We start from the raw sequence: 20,634 nt of genomic DNA, 5'->3' as shown, positions 1-20,634 counted from the left end.
GAAGACGTAACAAACTACGCCAACAGAATTGAGCAACTCCAAACACTCATCATAGAGCAAGAGACAAGTGGGCACAGTTGGGAGGTAGCCGAAGCGCTAGAAACAAGCATCAAGAAGCAAAGCATCCAAGTCTTTGTAGAGGGACTAGGACCTTTTAAGGATTTCATAAAGGCGAGGAATCCATTAACATTAGACAAGGCCATACAAGCAGCAAGGGAAGAAGAACGGGTCAGAAACTCGCAAGAGGCAACAAAGAAGTTATATGGAGCGCCTCATCAATCCACGAAGAAACCCACTTGTTTTCACTGCAATAAAGCCGGTCATATGGCGAAGGACTGTAGGAGCAAACCGACGACGACAAACTCAAAACCTTTTTCGCAACGGCACCAGTTAGAAGTATTCAATGTAACTACTGTAAAAAACCAGGACACATGCTGAAAGATTGCCGTAAAAGGAATTATGTAAACTCCAAAAAGGAAGGCAACCAGCAGGAAAACCAGCAGCAACCGGCCGCCAGCGGTGGGCGCCCGGTGAGCGAGTTAAAAAACATAGGCGTAAACGGTAAACGAGTTTCCACCGCCAACACCACTTCGGCTGCTAGAGCGAAAAAAGCACGCATGGATATGGTGAAGTCCCCCGGGTTAGTTGAAATTTCATCGTCAGCGGGTCGAAAAATCATCTGGTATTTCACAAAAAATTTCAATAATGTTAAAAATTATACCGACTTTCTACGTCCTCTTACACCGGCTCTGTCAGACATGATGAAAAATCACGTGCAGCAACATCCAATAAAATTTAGCTTGAAGCTCGAGGCTACTTATAACCGATCAAACGTACCCAATTCGTCCGAAAATAGGGCATTTAAAACATCAGCAGTTGAAGTTTTTTCGGAAAGTAACATTGCTGAGATTATTGAAAGAGCTTATATAAAATTATTGACCGAGGAAGAAGCTTATACTAGCAGAGGAAGCGGGTTTACCCTGGAATCTATAGATGGGCTATTGTTGACCGTGTACAAATACACACCGATGGACGGGTCGTCATACATACCACTGCCTGCGTATATCGATAGAAAACGGGGTACAATAAATCCTCAGAATGTAGACCAACAGTGCTTCAAGTGGACTGTATTAGCCAAGCATGTGACAGGGCCGGCGGTATACCGTATAGGAGAAAATTATAGACAACACGAGGACAAATACAATTTCAATGGTATATCGTTCCCAACGCCATTATCCGACGTTAAGAAATTCGAATATAATAACCCGACTGTCTTTGTGAATGTGTACCTAGTCGTGCCATAAGTTCTGTCCCTATTTATCAGTTGTTCCATTAATATTTTACGATAACACTAATGACTTTGTTTATGAATATAATTTTCAACAATTGTAATATCTACTATTTTTGGTTAGTACGATAGTTCACGTCAAGTATTAAACATGGAATGGGGTATTAAAGAAAATCGTGTTGCTGTTATTGCGTTATTTAAGTGTAATAAAACACCATTAGAGATTTTCAACTTGTTGAAACTGTTGAAAATAACGAAAAAATTTGTTTATCGGACCATAAAACGGTTCAACGAGTTCAACACTATAGATGACAAGCCAAGAAGTGGACGTCCACGTGAAATAAGAACAAATGCAGCAGTCAAAGCTGTCGCACAGAGGATTCGTAGAAATCCACTTCGCAAGCAAAAAATCATGGCTAGAGAAATGAAAATTCCACCAAGAACCATGTCACGAATAATTAAAGAAGACCTTGGTCTTGGTGCTTATCGAAGAAGCACCGGTCAGCGGTTGACCGACGCTTTACGTCAAATTAGAACGACAAGAGCGAAGAAGTTACTTAAGCGGTACGCAAAAAATGGCCACAGACAGATACTGTTTACAGATGAAAAAATTTTTACTGTAGAAGAAAAATTTAACCGTCAAAATGATAGAGTTTATGCTCACAACTCTCGGGAAGCTGCTGAAAATATTCAAAGAGTAGAAAGAGGACATCATCCAGCCTCAGTGATGGTTTGGTGGGGAGTGTCATATGAGGGTGTTACTCAACTGCATTTCTGTGAGCAGGGAGTCAAAACACGTGCGGTTAACTACCAAAACGATATTTTAGAAAAGGTAGTGAAGCCTTTAAGTGATACTTTGTTTGTAGGAAAGAACTGGACCTTTCAGCAGGATTCAGCGCCTGCACATAAAGCAAAAACCACACAACGCTGGTTAGAGGTCAATTTACCTGAATTTATCGCCGCTCAAGATTGGCCCTCGGGAAGTCCAGACCTCAATCCTTTGGACTACAGACTGTGGAATATTTTAGAGGAGAAGGCCTGCTCTAAGCCCCATCGAAATATCGAATCATTAAAAGCCGATTTGGTAAAATCAGCTGCCTCAATACCGTTAGAAGTGGTGCGTGCTGTCATAGACGAGTGGCCAGATCGTTTGAAGAAGTGTATAAATGCAAATGGTGGACATTTTGAATAGTATTTATTTTTTTTTAGTTAGTAAGTTAATAAAGAATAAATAACATCAGTTTTTTTATATTTGTTTTATTTTATTTATTAAGTATACACCTTTGTATAAGGGACAGAACTTATGGCACGACTAGGTATGGGTTAGACAAAAAGTTTCAGCCACCGCGTAAATATCCGACGTACGAGGTGTACCCGCTATGTGTCGTTGATGAGGAGAAAGCCAACCACTTTGTTCTGTTGTTGGTAGCAGACGAAAGCGGGTCGCATTACATCTACATCTCGATTTTTTCACGCCTTATACGCTTTCAAAAGACTGGACATAAAGAGAGTGTCGTATTTTGCAAAAGGTGCTTTACCAGCTTTGACAATCAAAGATATAAATATAAATTGAATGGGCTTGAGGCGTTAACTCAGTATAAGCTTATATGCGATGCACATAAGCCAATATTACCGGTGATGCCGAAAGAAGGTGAATGTCTGCAATTTGAAGCATGGAGAAACACTCAGAGACATCCTATAGTAATATATGCAGATTTCGAAACTATACTGATGAAGACGGATGAGAAGAAGGGGGGAAATACAAAAATAATGCACAGACATGAAGCGATGAGCTATGGACTCATTGTGAAGGCGAGCAATGACGTACCGATAGAGCTATTAGCGAGACATGAGATACCAACAGAACCAACATTATATCGAGGAAGTGAGAGTCGACAGGACGTGGCGAGACATTTTGTCGAAACCGTGTCTGAAATAGCATTAAAGATAGAGAAGTTATTGAAAACGAATATTCCAATAAATATGTCCGCAGACGACATACAAGTTCATGAAGCAGCGACGCACTGCAATCTATGCAAAATCGAGTTTACCCCACCTTCAGAGGTACTATATCGTAAGACAGCTGACCATTGCCATCTCACAGGAAAATACCGTCAAGCTCTCTGCAATGTATGCAACCAAAAACTACAAACACCCGTTTTTGTACCGTGCTACTTCCATAACTTGTCCAACTATGACGCGCATCTGATAGTCACAGAACTTGGTTATGACACCCAGACTATTAGAGTAATACCAAACACTGAGGAAAAATACATATCATTCTCTAAATATGTGTCAAGTAAATTCCAAATCCGTTTCATAGACACTTTTAGATTCATTGCATCAGGACTATCAACTCTAGCTAAAAATCTTGTAACACCAGGTCTGGAGAACTTCAGAGAGACGGCTAGTTTTTAATAAAGTCGATATGTCGCTCGTGACTCGGAAGGGAGTGTACCCGTACGAGTACACAGATAGTTGGAGCAGGTTGGATGAAGAAAGACTACCGAGGAAGAGGGACTTTTATAGCACGTTAAACGAGTTGGGAATAAAGGAAGAGGAATACACGCATGCAAAGGAGGTCTGGGACCACTTCGGTTGCAAGACGTTGGGCGAGTACAGTGATCTGTACTTGAAAATCGACGTGTTGCTGCTGGCGGACGTCTTTGAAAATTTTCGCGATGTGTGCCTTAAGACATACAACTTGGACGCGGCGTATTATTTTACTGCACCAGGATTAAGTTTTGACGCGATGTTGAAGTTTACCGGGAAAAAGTTTACAGCAGCCTAAATTCATTCCATGTTTTTTTCATAATTTAACTAATTACGATGCACATTTTATAGTTACTAAATTGGGATATGATGCAAAAACAATAAAAGTTATTCCTAATAGCGAGGAAAAATTTATAATATTTTCAAAATATATTAGTAAAACGTTTACCATACGATTTGTAGATACGTGTAGGTTTATGGCGACAAAGTTGGAGAATTTAGCTAAAAATCTTTTGACGCTAGATTTTTCGAAATTCCGTGAAGCATCTAAGCATTTTTCTGTCGATGATATGTCACTGGTAACCCGAAAGGGGGTATACCCCTATGAATATACAGATGACTGGTCCAAGCTTGAGCAAACAACTTTACCACCGATTGAAGACTTTTATAGCTCATTGACGGAAAAAAACCTTAACGATAGTGAATATCAGTTTGCGACCGAGGTCTGGGAACACTTTGGATGTCGAACACTTGGTGATTATTCTGATTTGTATTTGAAAATTGATGTACTTTTACTGGCGGACGTTTATTGAACATGATTATGTAAACGGAAATAATTAAGTATGTAATATTTTATTTGTAATAGAATCAGAAAAAAAAAATGTATATTATTATATTTTACTATGTCAAATAATTAAACAGCAACTTTTTTTTTATTTATTTATATTCTACAAACTATTTACAATTTCCTTATAAAAATCGTCTAGAAAGATAGTAGAGTCAATTATTGAAAATGTGCGGCGACAGACGCATTAGCACATCCAATAGCCATCTAATTAAATGTATAGAATTTATTGATACTAGGACATATTAGGGTCTGCCGCCGCACATTATAGCAAACGACACACATTTGCCAACACAGCCGGGTGTATAAATGTATTCATACTTTTTAATTTGTTTGTAATATTCCAGATTGTCGTTAAGGTATACATTATGAAATGTACACATTAATGCTAAAGTCTAGCAATTATACCACCGAAAATGTAAAGAATGTATTAGATTTAATGTATTGATACTTAATAGTATGAATATTATATATAATGAACCAATTTAAGAGCCTGACCAAAAGAGCCGGCAGCTCTTCAGTGTTTCTCCAGCCTTATAGCTCTTCGCACCACAACCGTTCTCGCGCTCCGTGTTTAAAACGTTTTTATTCAGTGTTCTTCATTTCTCGTATACTTTTAATCATGGCCGGTTCAATCGCTAACATGAAAAAACACTACAATCAGAAAAGTTTTACATATGTACCACCAACACCGCCTGCAGAGCTCATCGACTGTGATAATTTCATACTCGACTTCGCTGATCGTAAGTTTTTAAATGTTGGATTTGATTCGGAAGACAAGTTCAATATTGTTATTCATATAATAACACCGTCACGCTATGTAAGCATATACGAGGGTTTTTTAAGATGAACATTCTCGCTGATGGGGAATATACTGTCATTCATATTAGATGTTAGCGGTTATCACCAATTAATGATAGATAAGGGGGACACCCATAAAACCGCCTTTTCCACGAAATCCGGTCATTACGAATTTTTACGTTTACCATTCGGACTTAGTTCCGCGCCGGCAACATTTACGCTAGCCATGAAATCAATTTTAATGGGCTTGGAAGAATTATATACGGCGTATCTAGATGACATTGTTGTCCATGGGTCAAGTTTGAAAGATCATCAAAATAAGTTAGAGCAGGTTTTTACGTGATTACGAGTACATAAACTTAAATTACAACCAAGTAAATGAGCGTTTCTACGTAAGGAAGTATTGTATTTAGGGCATGTAATTAACGAAAACGGAGTAGTACCTGATCCAAACAAATTAATTTGTATTAAAGAATATATAGGGCAGGCTCTCAACATTCAAATGCGGATTGTTTATCACGCATACATATAGTGACTAATGAGGAGTCAATTAACGAGTTCGAGAAGTTTAAACAGGCGGAAAATAGACCAATTTTTAATTCTAAAATAATAGAAATCGAAGGAAGTATAAAAAACGCGATACCCGGGGAAAACGTAATGTTACCAATATCAAGCGATAAAATAATAACACATCCGGGGATAAGAGAAATAATGAATAAAAACAACCTACCACTGCAAATAATATTTAATGAAAAAAACAAATTTATTATAATGAACCAATCAGACATAACAATTATCTTTTACAACATTAAAAGAAATCATTATACGGAAATAAGTGCGGAAGGTTATTTCAATGCGATAGATGAAATTAAATCATTTTGTATCGAAAAAGAAGTTAACCAATTTTCAATCATTAGGCTAGAAGGGTTAACGACATTGACCTGTTACGAGCACATACGGACTATGTTCCGTTACCTATTCAAAAATACAAATATTCAGGTAACGATTTACAAGGAGCAATATTTTACGAAAGACGAACTGTTTACGTTTTGATAATCCGAATACAAGAGACGAAAGGAAAGAAGAGAATCCCATTTCTGCTGTTTCTGAAATTTTTGATGAATTTATAAATAATTGTAAATTAAATTATTCGCTAAGCTCATGTGTTACAATAGATGAAATGCTAATAAGCTTCCGTGGGAGGTGTAAATTTAAAATGTACATGTCAAATAAACCTGCAAAATACGGGATAAAATTAATGTGCCTAACCGATTCCCGAACTCATTATTTACATAATGCATATATTTATGCTGGTCAAAACACTGATGGAATTACACTAGACCCGGTGGAAAGAAAGTTTCCAAAACCTACTCAGGCAGTTTTGAGATTGTCGAAACTAATAGAAGGGACAAATCGAAATAACAACTATTTTTTTACACTGTTTTTTCTCCCGCGTTACCGTGTAATCCATTTAAAAATGTCGTTTTCTGATTCAGATACTCACAGTCAGGGTAAAAAAATTGTTTATACTGTGTATTTATTTTTAAAACAATTATCAAAGAAATCAGATTTAACTGCTGATTTTTTTTAAAATACGCAAGTTGTTACTGCCGAAGCTTGTGGTGTGGGTTATCGTACTGTAAGACGGATTTGTGCTGAAGGAAAAAATAATATTAATCCAGAAACACCAAGTGCGGATCCTACGTTTGTTTCTCCACGTAAAGGGTATAAACGCGCAAAAACTGTTTCAGAGCTGGATGATTTCGATTCCGATGTCGTGAGGAGAACTGTCCACGAGTTTTACGACCGGTGTGAGTACCCAACGGCTCAGTTAATATTAAATGTCGTAAAAAAAAAAACAAATTACATTGGGTGCGTTCGATCAATGCAAAGGCTCCTAAAAAATTTAAAATTTACGTACAAAAGATGTAATGATGGTCGTATGTTTTTAATGGAGAGGAATGATATCGTCGCACTTCGGTGTAAATTTTTACGACAAATGTGTACGCTGCGAGAAAATAAAGACGATCGGCCAGTGGTTTATCTCGACGAAACGTGGGTAAACCAAAACCATTCACGGACCCTTATTTGGCAAAATGAAAATAATTCAGGTGGTCTGAAGGTGCCGACGGGTAAAGGAGGCCGACTATATACTTATAGTATATACTTATTGTATGCCATGCAGGATGTGCTCGCTACGGGTTTATAGAAGGGTCAAAATTGGTATTTCGAAGCAATACCGGAAATACCACGGATTATCATAATCAGATGAATGGTGAAGTGTTCAAAGAGTGGTTTATTCAACTCCTAAAAAATCTTGAAGAGCCATCAGTTATAGTCATGGATAATGCACCTTACCATTCAATCCTCAGAGACAAATATCCTAAAAGTAATTGGAGAAAAGCCGAAGTACAACACTGGTTAAATGAAAAAAATATCGAGTTCCATCCATTGGAAACATTATCTGAACTTCGACAAAAAGTTAAAAACCTATTACCACGTGAAAAAAAATATGAGCTGGATGACATTGCAATTGAAATGGGTCATGAGGTAATCCGTCTTCCACCATACCACTGTAAGTATAATCCAATCGAATTAATTTGGGCTCAAGTTAAGGGCCAAGTAGCGAAATTCAACAATACTTTTAAAATGGTTGATATTGAGTGGTTAACACACGAGGCATTAGATGCAGTAACAATTGACGACTGGACGAAATGCGTTCGTCATGCAGAAGAAATTCAGGACGAGGACAACAAAAAAGAAATAATGAGGGACACCATGATGGAACCAATAATTATGACAATATCACCAGATGACAGTGACTGGAGCGATGACGAAGATATTGATGAAGAAAACCACGGATAAGATATGTCTTAAATAATATTTAATTAAAAAAATTTTGTATTTGTAATTTTATTTAAAAATTTTTTTTAATGTTTGGTTTGAATAAAAAAATTGGTTATAAAATATTTTACAGTAATTTTAGTAAATTTTGTTTAACTCTTTCAGTCCTGATTTCTGTCTAAAAATTCCTAATAGTGAAAAAAAAGTAATTATAAATAGATAATAAATAACAAAATGATAAAATAATAATATATAATGGTTATGGTTTGTAACTTATTTGGTAACACTTTTAAAATTGAAATATAAAATCATTTGTATAGGAGCTTTGAAGTTTAGGAGTTACCGCGTACATTACGCGTTGAAATGGTTAATTCAAAAAAACGCGGCAATTAATTTAATTACATTATGAACCACTAAGGCGAATCGTCCGCTAGGTTCGCGAAAGTCATCGGCCACTTTTCATGTCGCGGACTATAAACTAAAAAGGAAAACGACATTCCAATGCTACCTTTGTGGAGTCCCCATATGTCTACAATGCTGTAAAACAGTTTGTTCAAAATGTATGGGATGCTAAACAAATTAATTCCATGTTCTCGTTTTTTAACATCTAAATTGTTACCAAGAAATGGTTATTTTTATTTTTAACTACTATTATATTAGTTATATTATTATACATTATATTCTGTTATTTATGTTTACTATTATATTTGAAGTTTCTTATATTTATTTTTGTTTTCAAAGGTTTAACATTTTGTTTATTTATTAAAATAAAACATTTTAATTGGAGTTTTGTCTTAAGTTATTTTTACCTAAAAAATGGTTTTTTACGTTATTTTTTTTTTAAATCTTGTTCTATAGTATGTCTTCTCCTATTATATGCAGGTTTTAACCTTAAAAACTGATATTGAAAAATTCTAGAACAAAATAAAGGATTCAGAAATAATTGTATTAGGATTTTTTTTTTATTCACAATTCATTCATTGAAAATCTAAGAAATAATAATTTTTTTGAAAAAAAAAAATTTAGAATGATTATTTATATTATAGCAATTATTAATACGAATAAAATTATTTAAGAACTTAATCTAAAAAGGTCCAAATATTGTTATTAAATGTAGAGGTATGTCACACCGCACTGTACCATTAACGTTTTTATTTTTCACTGTACCAGTTACGGGTTAAGCATAAAATTAGTAGCAGGAGTATTTCAACATTGAACATAATTACCAGATCACAATATGCATTTTTTTTTAAGAATAATGTAATTATTTCCTAGTTATATTGTATATTTATTGTCATTAATTCAAATTCGTATATTAAAAAGTGTATTAAAAATTAAATTAAATTATTATAGTGATTCAAAGAAAAAAATGTGTACTTAATTATTTTAAGAAATAAATCGATCACTTCACATTATATCTTGAACGCGAACAACGATTTCAACAAGCAAGTCGCTATAAAGATTAGAGAGGTAATATTACCAAACTATTATTTAACAAGTAATGATTTAGAGATATAATATAATAGTCCCCGACTAACTTATTACCATTTTTCTCAATCAATACAATACCCACATTCCAATGGCGGTTTAGAAAGATCTTACTGAACTTTAGCAGAATATCTTAGACATTATGTCAATAAAGACCAAACAGATTGGGATGATTATGTAGCTTTTGCTATATTTGTATACAATACAACAGTTCACACAACAACTAATCATCAACCGTATGAACTTGTTTACGGATTTCCTGCTACAGTCCCTCACACATTAAGTCGAACACCGCAAGCAAGATATATACTATGATGATTATACATATGAATTAAAACAAAAACTTCAGGAAACATATACGAAAATAAATCAGCCAGAATAAATATACTAAAAAACAAAGAGAAAACAAAGAAAAAGTACGATCAAAAAGAATTACAAGTATGGGTAAAAAACCACCAACTGAAGGGAAAGTTAGGACCAAAATGGGTGGGCCCTTATAATGTAATACAATTAAATAACAACAAAAATATAATAATTCAACGAGGCAAAAAGGAAATAAAATTACACAAAAATGAAATAAAACTTGTAAATTAAAATTCAATAATTCATAACACACAATGCAAATATAATAATTACTCATAAACTTGTTTATTAAAATATTCAAAGCCGTATTACTTAATTTTGTTTTTCTAATTTTCTTACATTTTTTTTCTTCTCATTTTCAGAATTGTTTTTGGAAAAACGATGGCAAATTCATTCAATCTAACTCCAATATACAACCCATCAGGAATCTATTTCCACACGATAAACAATTTACGCATATACAACTCTCACTGGCGCTTCTTAACCTATATTAATATTACAAACTATAATGAAAAATACAATAAAATCAGTAACATGACAAAAGATTTTGAAGAGTCCTGTGAAATGAGTAAATCCCTTGAGATAGATTCTTTACGACAACTTTGTTCCCAATATAATTACCAAGCATATAACTTTTTATCAGAAATTAGTAGTAATAAAGAAAATGTATTGAAAATTATAGATCAACCAAAAAATAATTACCGTACCAAGAGAGGTCTAATCAATTTAGTTGGGAGAGTATCTAACGTCCTATTCGGTGTATGTGACGACACCAACGCAGAATATTTTTATTGTAAAATAAGAGATCTTGAAATTTCAAATTCGCGCGTTTCTAAATTATCTGATGCACAAATACAAATTATGCAATCAATCATATCAAACGTAAACTCATCGCTATTAGAAATAAATAAAAATGAAATTAATTTAGCCGACAAGTACAGTTATTTACTTCATGAAATGCAAGCAGAGAAAGCTGCATAGGTATCTTAAATTTTAAAAGAGCACTAGAAGAAAGAATATCATTATTAAATATAATTTATATTTATTTATTTATTTTTATTATTATAGTAATAATACGCATTTGAAACAGAAAATTTACTAAATATAATAAATATGGCTCTACAAGGTTTCATTTACTCCAGTATATTAGATACAAATACCCTTAAAAACCACTTAAAAGATATTAAAACACAATTACCCATAGGAGAAGGCATACCAATAGATTTAGATAATTCAGGAATATCAGAATTGTTACGACTAATTACAACTAACATAGTATATACAGAAAATGTACAAATACATATATGTATTAATTTTCGTCATACAAATACCTTTAGTTAACAATTATGAATTTATATTATATAAACACATACCTTTACCTGTTAACATATACGATAACGACTATGTAATTATAGCCCCAAAACCTGATTATATAGCTATAGATAAATCTAGATTATATTACTTAGGATTAAGCGAATTACAAGTATCAAAATGTAAACAAATGATGAATACATTATTATGTACTCATGATCAACAGTTACATCATTTGGATGAATCTTGTGAACTAACAATATTTAGAAAGCCAGGTATATTGCCTAATTTGTGTAACTTAAAAAATGTTAATTTTAATTTTAGTATATGCCATGCATGAAATGTATGAAGAACTTTTAGAATTGTGTTCCTTGCATGGATCAACCAAAGGAATTGATATTTTTAATGCTGTAAAGAATATATCACTGTAGAAAGACAGGAGATCGTAAAATTATACAATTCAAGTATGGGCGGAGTAGACAAAAGCGATCAGTTAATAAGTTTTTATAGAACTTTTATTAAATCTAAAAAATGGACTTTACGCCTTATCACCCACGCTTTTGATTTAGTTGCTAGCAATTCCTGGCTTCAATACAAAAAGAACGCTACTGAATTGTGTTTACCAAAAAAAAAATATTAGATTTGTTACATTTTCGTCTACAGTTGGCAGATGAATTTATACGTTCTACGCGAAAAATAGTGACAGCAAAGAAAAGTAAGGTGGGACGACCAACTAGATTAACTTATAGTTCACCAAATTTTGATACTGCAAGTACAAGTTTTAGTCATCTTCCTTCACCTTCCCCTACGTCGTCATCATACTCTTTAAACCAAACAAAAAGTCGTACTGACAGTCCAATCGCTTCAGATGCTGTTAGGTATGACCGAATAGACCACATGCCACAAATGGATAGCTTGAAAAACGCGACAAAGTGCAAAAATCCAACGTGCTCAAGAAACAACAGAACACATTTTTTTTGCAAGAAATGTAATGTCCACCTATGACCTATAGTAGTAATTGCGAATAACGTAAACGTAAATTTACTATGTGAATACCACTACAGCGAACAAGCGCTTAGATTACAAAGAAATAGTGCCAATGATTACCATAAATTTAGTCTTGTATCAAAGCTACAATATTATGTCGGTTTTATCGATCACCGACAACCTTTATATTGACGTATCACCTAAATATTATTTATACCACCTGCATTGGAATGAGGCATCGACTGATTTGCAATTCTACCAAATTTATAAGAGATTAAGAAACCACAAAAGCTTAAACCAGCCACGTCCTGGACATGGTCGTACAAAAGTCACAAGACACAATGACACAACAACAAATGTCTTGATTTATCATACTTAAAAAAAAGTAAAGTGGAAAGAAAAAAGGTAAAAAAAAGTCATGACCTGTCCTCTTCATTCAATGAACCCTCCATCATAACGTGTCGAAGAAACTATCGTTAACGAATGTAAAAATAGAAAAAACCATTTGATAACTCGACAGTATACCTTCTTTGACAATAAAAATCGAGTTAAATAACCAAAATAAAACAGTGGCTAAGAAATAAAAAAGGATAAATAAGAAAGAAGTGAATAATATCAAATTATAAATCGATTCATTTGTTAACACTTTGATATGTAAAGATAATTTACAATTAGAAAAAGTATTATCAATCTGCCAAACCTAAATTCAATTGTCACTGAAAACACATCAAAATTATCTTCAGAACATTTTATTAGGAATAAAATGGTTCGAGATCCGAGAAACATAGAAAACCCTTCATCGTTTAGAAAATATAAAATGCATTTTCATGTACATAAAACTAATACATATTCTACCAGGAATAAAACAGCTTTGTCAAACTCGACAGTATTTTAATGATATGTTTTTTGAAAATATTGCTTTTCATACCAGTGTATATGCAGTGCAAAATAAGCACTTTAAATATTCGCTGTCAACAATTACCAGTTGAACGAAACCTGAGTGTAGATGAACAAATTGTACCATTTAAAGGTAAACTTTCAGTAAAGCAATACATGAAAGGAAAACTAAATCCTTGGGGGATAAAAATATTTTTACTTTGCGGAGAAATGGAATCGTTTACAACATGATTTTATATCAGGGCATATCAACTAACATAAATGAAGAACTCCAGAAAAATTTTGGTTTGGGCGGAGCTATAGTAGTTTGCCCAACTCAAAATATTAGTGAAAATCGACACTATTTATATTTTCATAACTTTTTTTCGTCTTATAACCTTTTTTTATGCGTTACTACAAAAAAAAATTTATGCTGCCGGTACTGTAAAGATTGAACCGATTTTTCAAACCGCCTATGATGCCCGATAAACAAATTTCAAATTTAGGAAGAGGTACCTCATTTGAAATCACGTCAAAATTAGGAATAAGTTTGCTAAAATGGTTTGACAATAAACCAATAAATATGGGATCGAACTTCATAACATCAGGTGAACCAGAATACGTCAAACGGTGGGATAAAAAAAAATAAAGAATTTGTGCATATAGAAAGACCCGAAATAATAAAATTATATAACAAATCAATGAGGGGTGTTGACAAGCATGATCAACTAGTCAGCTACTACAGAATGCATATGAAATCAAAGAAGTGGACACTTCGAATGATTTTTCATGCATTCGATATGGCGGTGGCAAATTGTTGGCAGGAATATATAAATGATTTAAATGTGTAATGATAGCCACTCTTCACAGCAAGCTAATACAAAAAGAGTGTCATCATTATGTCCCTCAATATAATATATTATATTATAACATTGTATAATACGGTCACACAGATATTTATATTATAATAATTATCTGTGGTCTTTTATAGTTATGTCCTTACTCTTTTTTTTACAAGAACCGTTATAATCTGTGCTCGGATGATACCCTTCGACCACCGGCCCGACACACAGAGCCCGTCTCCTCCGCGTTCGCCCTTGATGGCAGTCATACGTAATAAGTTATATTAATATATGTTCATTATAATATTTTACGTTTTAAATAATAAATATACTCTTTTAAATATTTCAAATATATAAGTTGTGTTGTTGATTAAAAATAAATCCAAAGTGTTTCAATATCAAGTCCATTTCTTCTTCCTTCGTCCATCTAATATCAAGCGGGTCTCCAATCAAATTAAGGTAAGTCAATTTACCATATAATTAAATTCTTATATATATATATATATATATATATCGACGAAGGTGGATATATATACATATAAGAAGGTAGTAACTTGAGGTGTGTGGTTGTGTGCGCAATATGTGCAAATAACGAGTCATAATTAATAAAGAAAAGGTAAACATATATATTGCGCGCATAGTCCGTTTTTTCACTTTACTGCAAATGCATTGAAGATTCCTAGAAACAGACAACTCGCTTTATTGGATTTTAAAAGCAGTCTTGCCGAAGAACTTATTCTTGTTGGCCGATCTACTCCACCAAGAAAACGCGGCCGTCTATCATCAGTATCGCCTAGTGTTTCAAATGTTGACATACATGATATATCGCCCAAATGCGCCAAGTCTTTTGAATTTAGACCTTTGCTAGCTGTCAGCCAAGACCAGACATCACACTACCCAAAATATGATGGAAAGAAAGAGGCGATCCGTTGCAAAGAGAACAAATGCACAGGTAAAACTCATGTAGTATGCAAAAAGTGTAACATTAATTTATGCTTTACGCCAAAAAACGACTGTTTCTATAACTTTCACAATAAAATATAGATTTTGTTTTCATTTTAATTTTCATATCATACTAAGAATTACGTACAAGATAGTTATTTGTTTTTATTAGAGACTGAAAAATTAACCTAAGTTATTATTTTAAGTTTATATTATATGTATAAATAGGTATATATCCTATGTTACGTTTTTTTTTATTTTAATTATTTTAATTTTAATATCATAATAAAAATAAATTGTGATATCTTTAACAGAGTAACTATTACATATTTTGTAATTCGTTTGTTATTATCAGAGACTGAAACATGAAACAAAGTTACTAATGAAAAATAGTTTAAGTTTATATATATATAGGTATTAGGAATATATATCAAAGTAGGTATACCCTGTTATAAATATAAATTTATAAAACGTATTTTATTACATACGTATTATTATATTGTATTTGATGTTAAGTTTTTGTTTTAATATTGTATCTATACAGAAATAATTTTTTTTTTTCATTTAAAAATACACTCATAAAGAATATCTACATTAATTTTAATTTTTAACCGTTAACTCCCAATGTCCATTACAATGGACGATCCTGTAAATCCTTCAATAATCCTTCAAATGTTTTCAAACTTTGGGAGATTGTTAATTTATGACCATAAATAAAAATAAAGTAAAAAAAAAAAATATTGGTCAAGTACAATTAAATGGGTAATGAAAGGGTTAAGTAATCTTAATAAATCTATACTCTCATGACCTCTTTTAATCGTAATAATATATGGGATTTAATAAATGATAAGATACAGGATTGAGAACGTCGACACTCTTAATTTTGTCACTTATAGTTCATTAAAAAGTACTTGACTACTGACATCCCAGCTAATATATTATTATACGGTAAAATGTCATCAATAGCGACGCGCGAGCATATTTTTGATTCATTACAAAAAAATAGTTTATAATTAATTAAGTTACTTTTAGACTTAGGAAGATGAATAATCACAATCTTTGCAGCTGTGTCAATATAAGTTATTTAGTAAATATTATACCTATAACGACACGCAAATGAGCAACGTCGCAATCTAGAAATTTAATTACAAAGCCGGCATATCAATATCTATAAAAAGGCACACGACATCAATACCACGCTCAATCACTCACTCAACATCAATTTATGAATAATAATTATATGATTTTATTACGTGTAAAAGAATTTATAAGTTAAAATTTATCTACCCTATTATAATTATATCTATCGACTTGTTGAATATAATATTTTTTATGTACCTCTTTCTATTCTGGTCACTCAACATCAAGTCATACGAAATACTGTTCTTCTACCGCAAGTTCTTCCGAAAGGTAAGTAAAAATTTACATGATAAATATTTTCCGCACATTTCTTCTTTATTTAACCCTTTCAAGACGGGCGGGACGTTTGAGTCCCGGCTCTAAAACGTCTAATATTAAATAAACAGTAAAGCCGATTGAGCCAATCGTACTGACGGGACATCTGAGTCCCATGGACATATGTTATAAAAAAAAAAAAATTAATAATATCTATTTATACAGCATTTATTGTTGTATCCACATGAGGTGTAAAGCATTATACACTTTTCAATCTTATCGCTGTTTTGTTTTCATTTTATAAATACACTTATCGTTTTCTTCGTAAATACAATCAATAATACGATTCAGATTATAACGAGTGTATATTACGTGTTTATATTTGTGGGGAATAAACCATTAATTCGTAAATAATCGTGTTTGAATCGACGGGACTCACTTGTCCCGTCAGTTATCTGCGTCTAGCTTTTCAGTGAGCATCACGTATTAGTAATTGTACGATATTCGCGTAAATATTTTTACCACGTGTTATTTATTATTCGTATTTTTTACTTATTTTAATTCCACACGCACTTACATTTATTAAAAATGAATAATAAACTTATTGAAAACGACGTAGAAGAGGGGTTAGCCATGGATATTCCTGACAATCACATACTATCTGAGGACGAATACGACTTAGATGAAGATCAAATGGACGAAGAAGCCCCAAACCAGGTAGGAATAATTGATCGTTTATTTTTACCAACTGGCCAGGACATAGAAAGTAGTAGTAAGGATTTAGAATTATTAGAAAACAATGATGACATGCTAGTTTTTGATTTCCCTGAGTTCTCTAATGGTAATAACGACGTTCCTACTAATGCTGATAATCCTAGTCTTATGAGAATTTTAAGACCAAGAACTTCTACTACACTTATAGAAAATAATGTTCAAAATAACCCGATAGTTATTGTTCCTAATTTACCGATAACTCCAGACCCAGTACTTTAAACTGAAATAAATCGACAATGGAGAAATAAAGACGAAACCACTATTGAATTACCGTTATATAATGAAAATAAAAACTATAATGTAGAGATGTTCAAGAATTGTAAAAGTGCGACAGATATTTTTGTAAAACTTCTAAATCCAATTATTGATCATATAGTTGATCAAAGTAATTTATATGCGACACAAAATAACAAAACACTTAAGTTATCTGCAGATGAGTTAATGGGCTTTATTGGAATTAACTTTTGCATGGGATATCATAAGTTACCATCTTATAGACACTACTGGAGTACTGCAAAAGACCTACATTTACAAGTAATTTCCGAAGTTATGAGCAGAGATAGATTTAGCGAAATTTTATCAAATATTCATGTAAATGATAATACCGCGATTCCAGCAAATAATAAAGATAAACTTTACAAGTTACGTCCAATGATAGATTCGTTAAATAAAACATTTTCTGAAGCATATAATGGAACACGCGAGCTTAGTGTGGACGAGTCAATGATAAAGTTTAAAGGACGTAGCAGTATAAAACAATACAATCCTATGAAACCTATAAAGCGTGGGTATAAATTGTGGTGTATTGCCGATCAAAAAGGATACATTTTAAATTTTTCAATTTATTAAGGCAAAAATGAGGCTCTAGAACGAGAGTTCGAAGATTTCAATCTGGGAGAAAGAATAGTGCTAAAGCTAACCAAGCCATATTGGAAACAGTCCCGACTTATATTTTTCGATAATTACTTTACATCTATAATATTACTGGAAAGATTGAAGACAGAACAGACGTTGGCATGTGGCACCATAAGATCTAATCGGAAAGGAATGCCAAATAATTTGATGAAAGATTCTACAATTGCACGTGGGGAATACGACTGTCGTTTTTCTACTTCTGGTATTGGTGTATTCAAGTGGCGTGATAATAAAACTGTGCATTTCGCATCTAACTATCACGGAAACGAAGTTACAAGTGTTCTAAGAACGATGAAGGACGGTTCAAAATTAACAACAAAATGTTCTCCCGTGGTAAAAGACTACAATAATTTTATGGGAGGTGTCGATTTAGCGGATAGATATAGGTCATTGTACAATGTTGATCGGAAATCAAATAAATGGTGGTTGAGAATATTCTGGGAACTCCTCGACATTACATTTGTGAACGCCTACGTCATTTACTGTGAGATGTTCGATGACACGGATGTTTTGGATGTACGTCGATCCATCGCACTTGGTCTTATGACATTACGCAGTTTACCATCAAGAAGATCAGTCAGTTTGAAAAGAGCAGCTCCTAAAACCCCAACAACTCGCAGAGGAAAACAGTTATCCAATACAAAGGATGTTAGATTAGGAAACAGGTACTTCAATAATAAAATAAAAATTAAAAATAGGTTATGATAAACACAAATATTTTGAATTTTTTTAGAGGAATTCATTGGGTGGTCTACGGTGCCAATAGAGGGAGGTGTGAACTGTGCAGTACACGGGGAATTGAGTCGAGACCAAAATCTAAGTGTTCACATTGTAGAGTATTCTTGTGCAGTAATGAAAATAAAAATTATTTCAATGAGTATCATGAAGTAGAAACAGTTAACATTTGATTAAATTGTTTTTATACTATGTTTATTTCTATGATATATGTATTTTTTATAACTATAAAATATAAAGGTTATAAAAAGATAAGTTTTTTCTATAAGATATAATACATTGTTAATTTAATATTCAATAAAATAGTATACAAATACGAGTTTCACAAAAAAAAGTGTATTTTAATTTACATTCATAGAATCCTGTCGGGACATCTAAGTCCCGACCAAAAAAAGGGGGTGAGAGGTGGTTAAAAATTTTTGACAAAAATATAACAAATATTTCATGCATATAAAAAAAAGTCTATGAAAAAAAAAATTCACTTTTTTAATTTTTTTTAGTCTCAGGAATGAAAGGGTTAAAAGAAAAAACTCTCATACCCATCCCCCATGACATGTCTTGCAAAGTGATGAGTTAAAGATATACAATAAGAATTAACAATATTTAAAACACAATTTCATACATTAATTCGTACATCTCTTATTCTTTTTTTTTTAACTCATTACAACAGGATACTAGAATACGGGATCAAGGCCTTAGATTGCAAAGTCTCATCGATGAAAAATCTATTAGACAAATGGTGGAAAACACACTTTTCAATATGTGAGGTTGGTTCTCTACACTTTGTATCTGGGTTATTAGGAGTATTTTTCATCACAGAACTTAACATCTCACTTCTGTACCAAACATTTGGATGGAGTCTGTACTTATAATGGAACAAGACAAAAGGTTAATACTATAAGTAGAGCCTCCATTTTGACTCTATAAAGACTCTATGAGTACACAGAAATACAAAAAATATTTTAATCATTCAAATACAATACTATTTAAGCCAAAGGTTTACAGAAAAAACAATTAGTAGTGAGTTTATGCCTTACACCAATGTCATCAACATAGAAGACCTAATGTGTCCTCGTATAGATAACTTCCCTTACAAAATGTACATTGTATAAAGTATTTGCATTTGAAAAATGATTTTTAAATAATTTTTAAAATTGTTATGTATACACAATATTTGTTTTATTTAATAAACAATAATAATATTTTAACATTGTTTTTTTTTTGTTTGTTAAGTATTGTTGTAGGGGTCCGGACACCCCTCGAAATTTTTAAAAGTAGAACTATTTTAGAGGTGAATATAGTTTATTAACTAAAAAATTTCAGCATTTATATTTAAAAAAAATGTTGGACCCTCCCCGAAATTTTTTTTCAGTTACAACCTTGAGGATTATTACAACCTAAATATTGAGAGAGACACACTGGCTCAGGTGTTCTATAAAAAGTGTAAAATAATCTAAATTTATAAATCTGTATTCACAATCCCAACAAATTGTGATAATATATAGGCATTAATATACAATAAACGACTAGGTATAGGAATGTCGACACTCCTAGCCTTGTCATTAATTTTTAAAGACACCTAACTCAGTCAATAATAAGTACATGATTAAAGAAATGTCTATTGACACAGAAACTTGCACTATGCAACAATGGATATTTAACACAAGAAGCAAAGTCAGAGTGTAAACAATTGGTTAAGACAATGTTACCACGGTTTATCATTAGACTGGGGCGAT

At 32.7% G+C, this 20,634-nt stretch overlaps 3 protein-coding genes across 3 annotated transcripts; all 3 read left to right on the top strand.

Moving 5' to 3' along the window:
* Positions 1-428: 428 nt before the first annotated feature.
* LOC113550038 lies at positions 429-3,732 on the top strand. The gene is made up of 2 exons (XM_026951636.1): positions 429-1,285; positions 2,605-3,732. Exons 1-2 carry the CDS (start codon positions 432-434, stop codon positions 3,704-3,706), a joined length of 1,956 nt encoding a protein of 651 aa, XP_026807437.1. The 5' UTR covers positions 429-431; the 3' UTR covers positions 3,707-3,732.
* Positions 3,733-5,247: 1,515 nt separating this feature from the next.
* LOC113561318 lies at positions 5,248-8,291 on the top strand. Its single transcript, XM_026967661.1, has 2 exons — positions 5,248-5,368; positions 7,612-8,291. The coding sequence occupies exons 1-2, from the start codon at positions 5,248-5,250 to the stop codon at positions 8,289-8,291; spliced, it is 801 nt and encodes a 266-aa protein (XP_026823462.1).
* A 9,263-nt stretch (positions 8,292-17,554) lies between these two features.
* Positions 17,555-19,071, top strand: LOC113561308 (piggyBac transposable element-derived protein 3-like). The gene is made up of 3 exons (XM_026967648.1): positions 17,555-18,032; positions 18,099-18,828; positions 18,897-19,071. Exons 1-3 carry the CDS (start codon positions 17,555-17,557, stop codon positions 19,069-19,071), a joined length of 1,383 nt encoding a protein of 460 aa, XP_026823449.1.
* The last annotated feature ends 1,563 nt before the right edge of the window (positions 19,072-20,634 follow it).

This window comes from Rhopalosiphum maidis, chromosome 1, assembly GCF_003676215.2.
Source record: "Rhopalosiphum maidis isolate BTI-1 chromosome 1, ASM367621v3, whole genome shotgun sequence".
Lineage (NCBI taxonomy): Eukaryota > Metazoa > Arthropoda > Insecta > Hemiptera > Aphididae > Rhopalosiphum > Rhopalosiphum maidis.
This window is presented reverse-complemented; position numbering and strand designations above follow the sequence as displayed.

Coding starts and splice junctions, on each gene's coding strand:
- LOC113550038 (XM_026951636.1), top strand. CDS start 432: ATGCTGAAAGATTGCCGTAAAAGGAATTATGTAAACTCCAAAAAGGAA. Junction 1,286..2,604: donor CCGACTGTCTTTGTGAATGT/GTACCTAGTCGT, acceptor TGGCACGACTAG/GTATGGGTTAGACAAAAAGT.
- LOC113561318 (XM_026967661.1), top strand. CDS start 5,248: ATGGCCGGTTCAATCGCTAACATGAAAAAACACTACAATCAGAAAAGT. Junction 5,369..7,611: donor CATACTCGACTTCGCTGATC/GTAAGTTTTTAA, acceptor TATGCCATGCAG/GATGTGCTCGCTACGGGTTT.
- LOC113561308 (XM_026967648.1), top strand. CDS start 17,555: ATGTTCAAGAATTGTAAAAGTGCGACAGATATTTTTGTAAAACTTCTA. Junction 18,033..18,098: donor TCCTATGAAACCTATAAAGC/GTGGGTATAAAT, acceptor CAATTTATTAAG/GCAAAAATGAGGCTCTAGAA. Junction 18,829..18,896: donor GATGTTAGATTAGGAAACAG/GTACTTCAATAA, acceptor GAATTTTTTTAG/AGGAATTCATTGGGTGGTCT.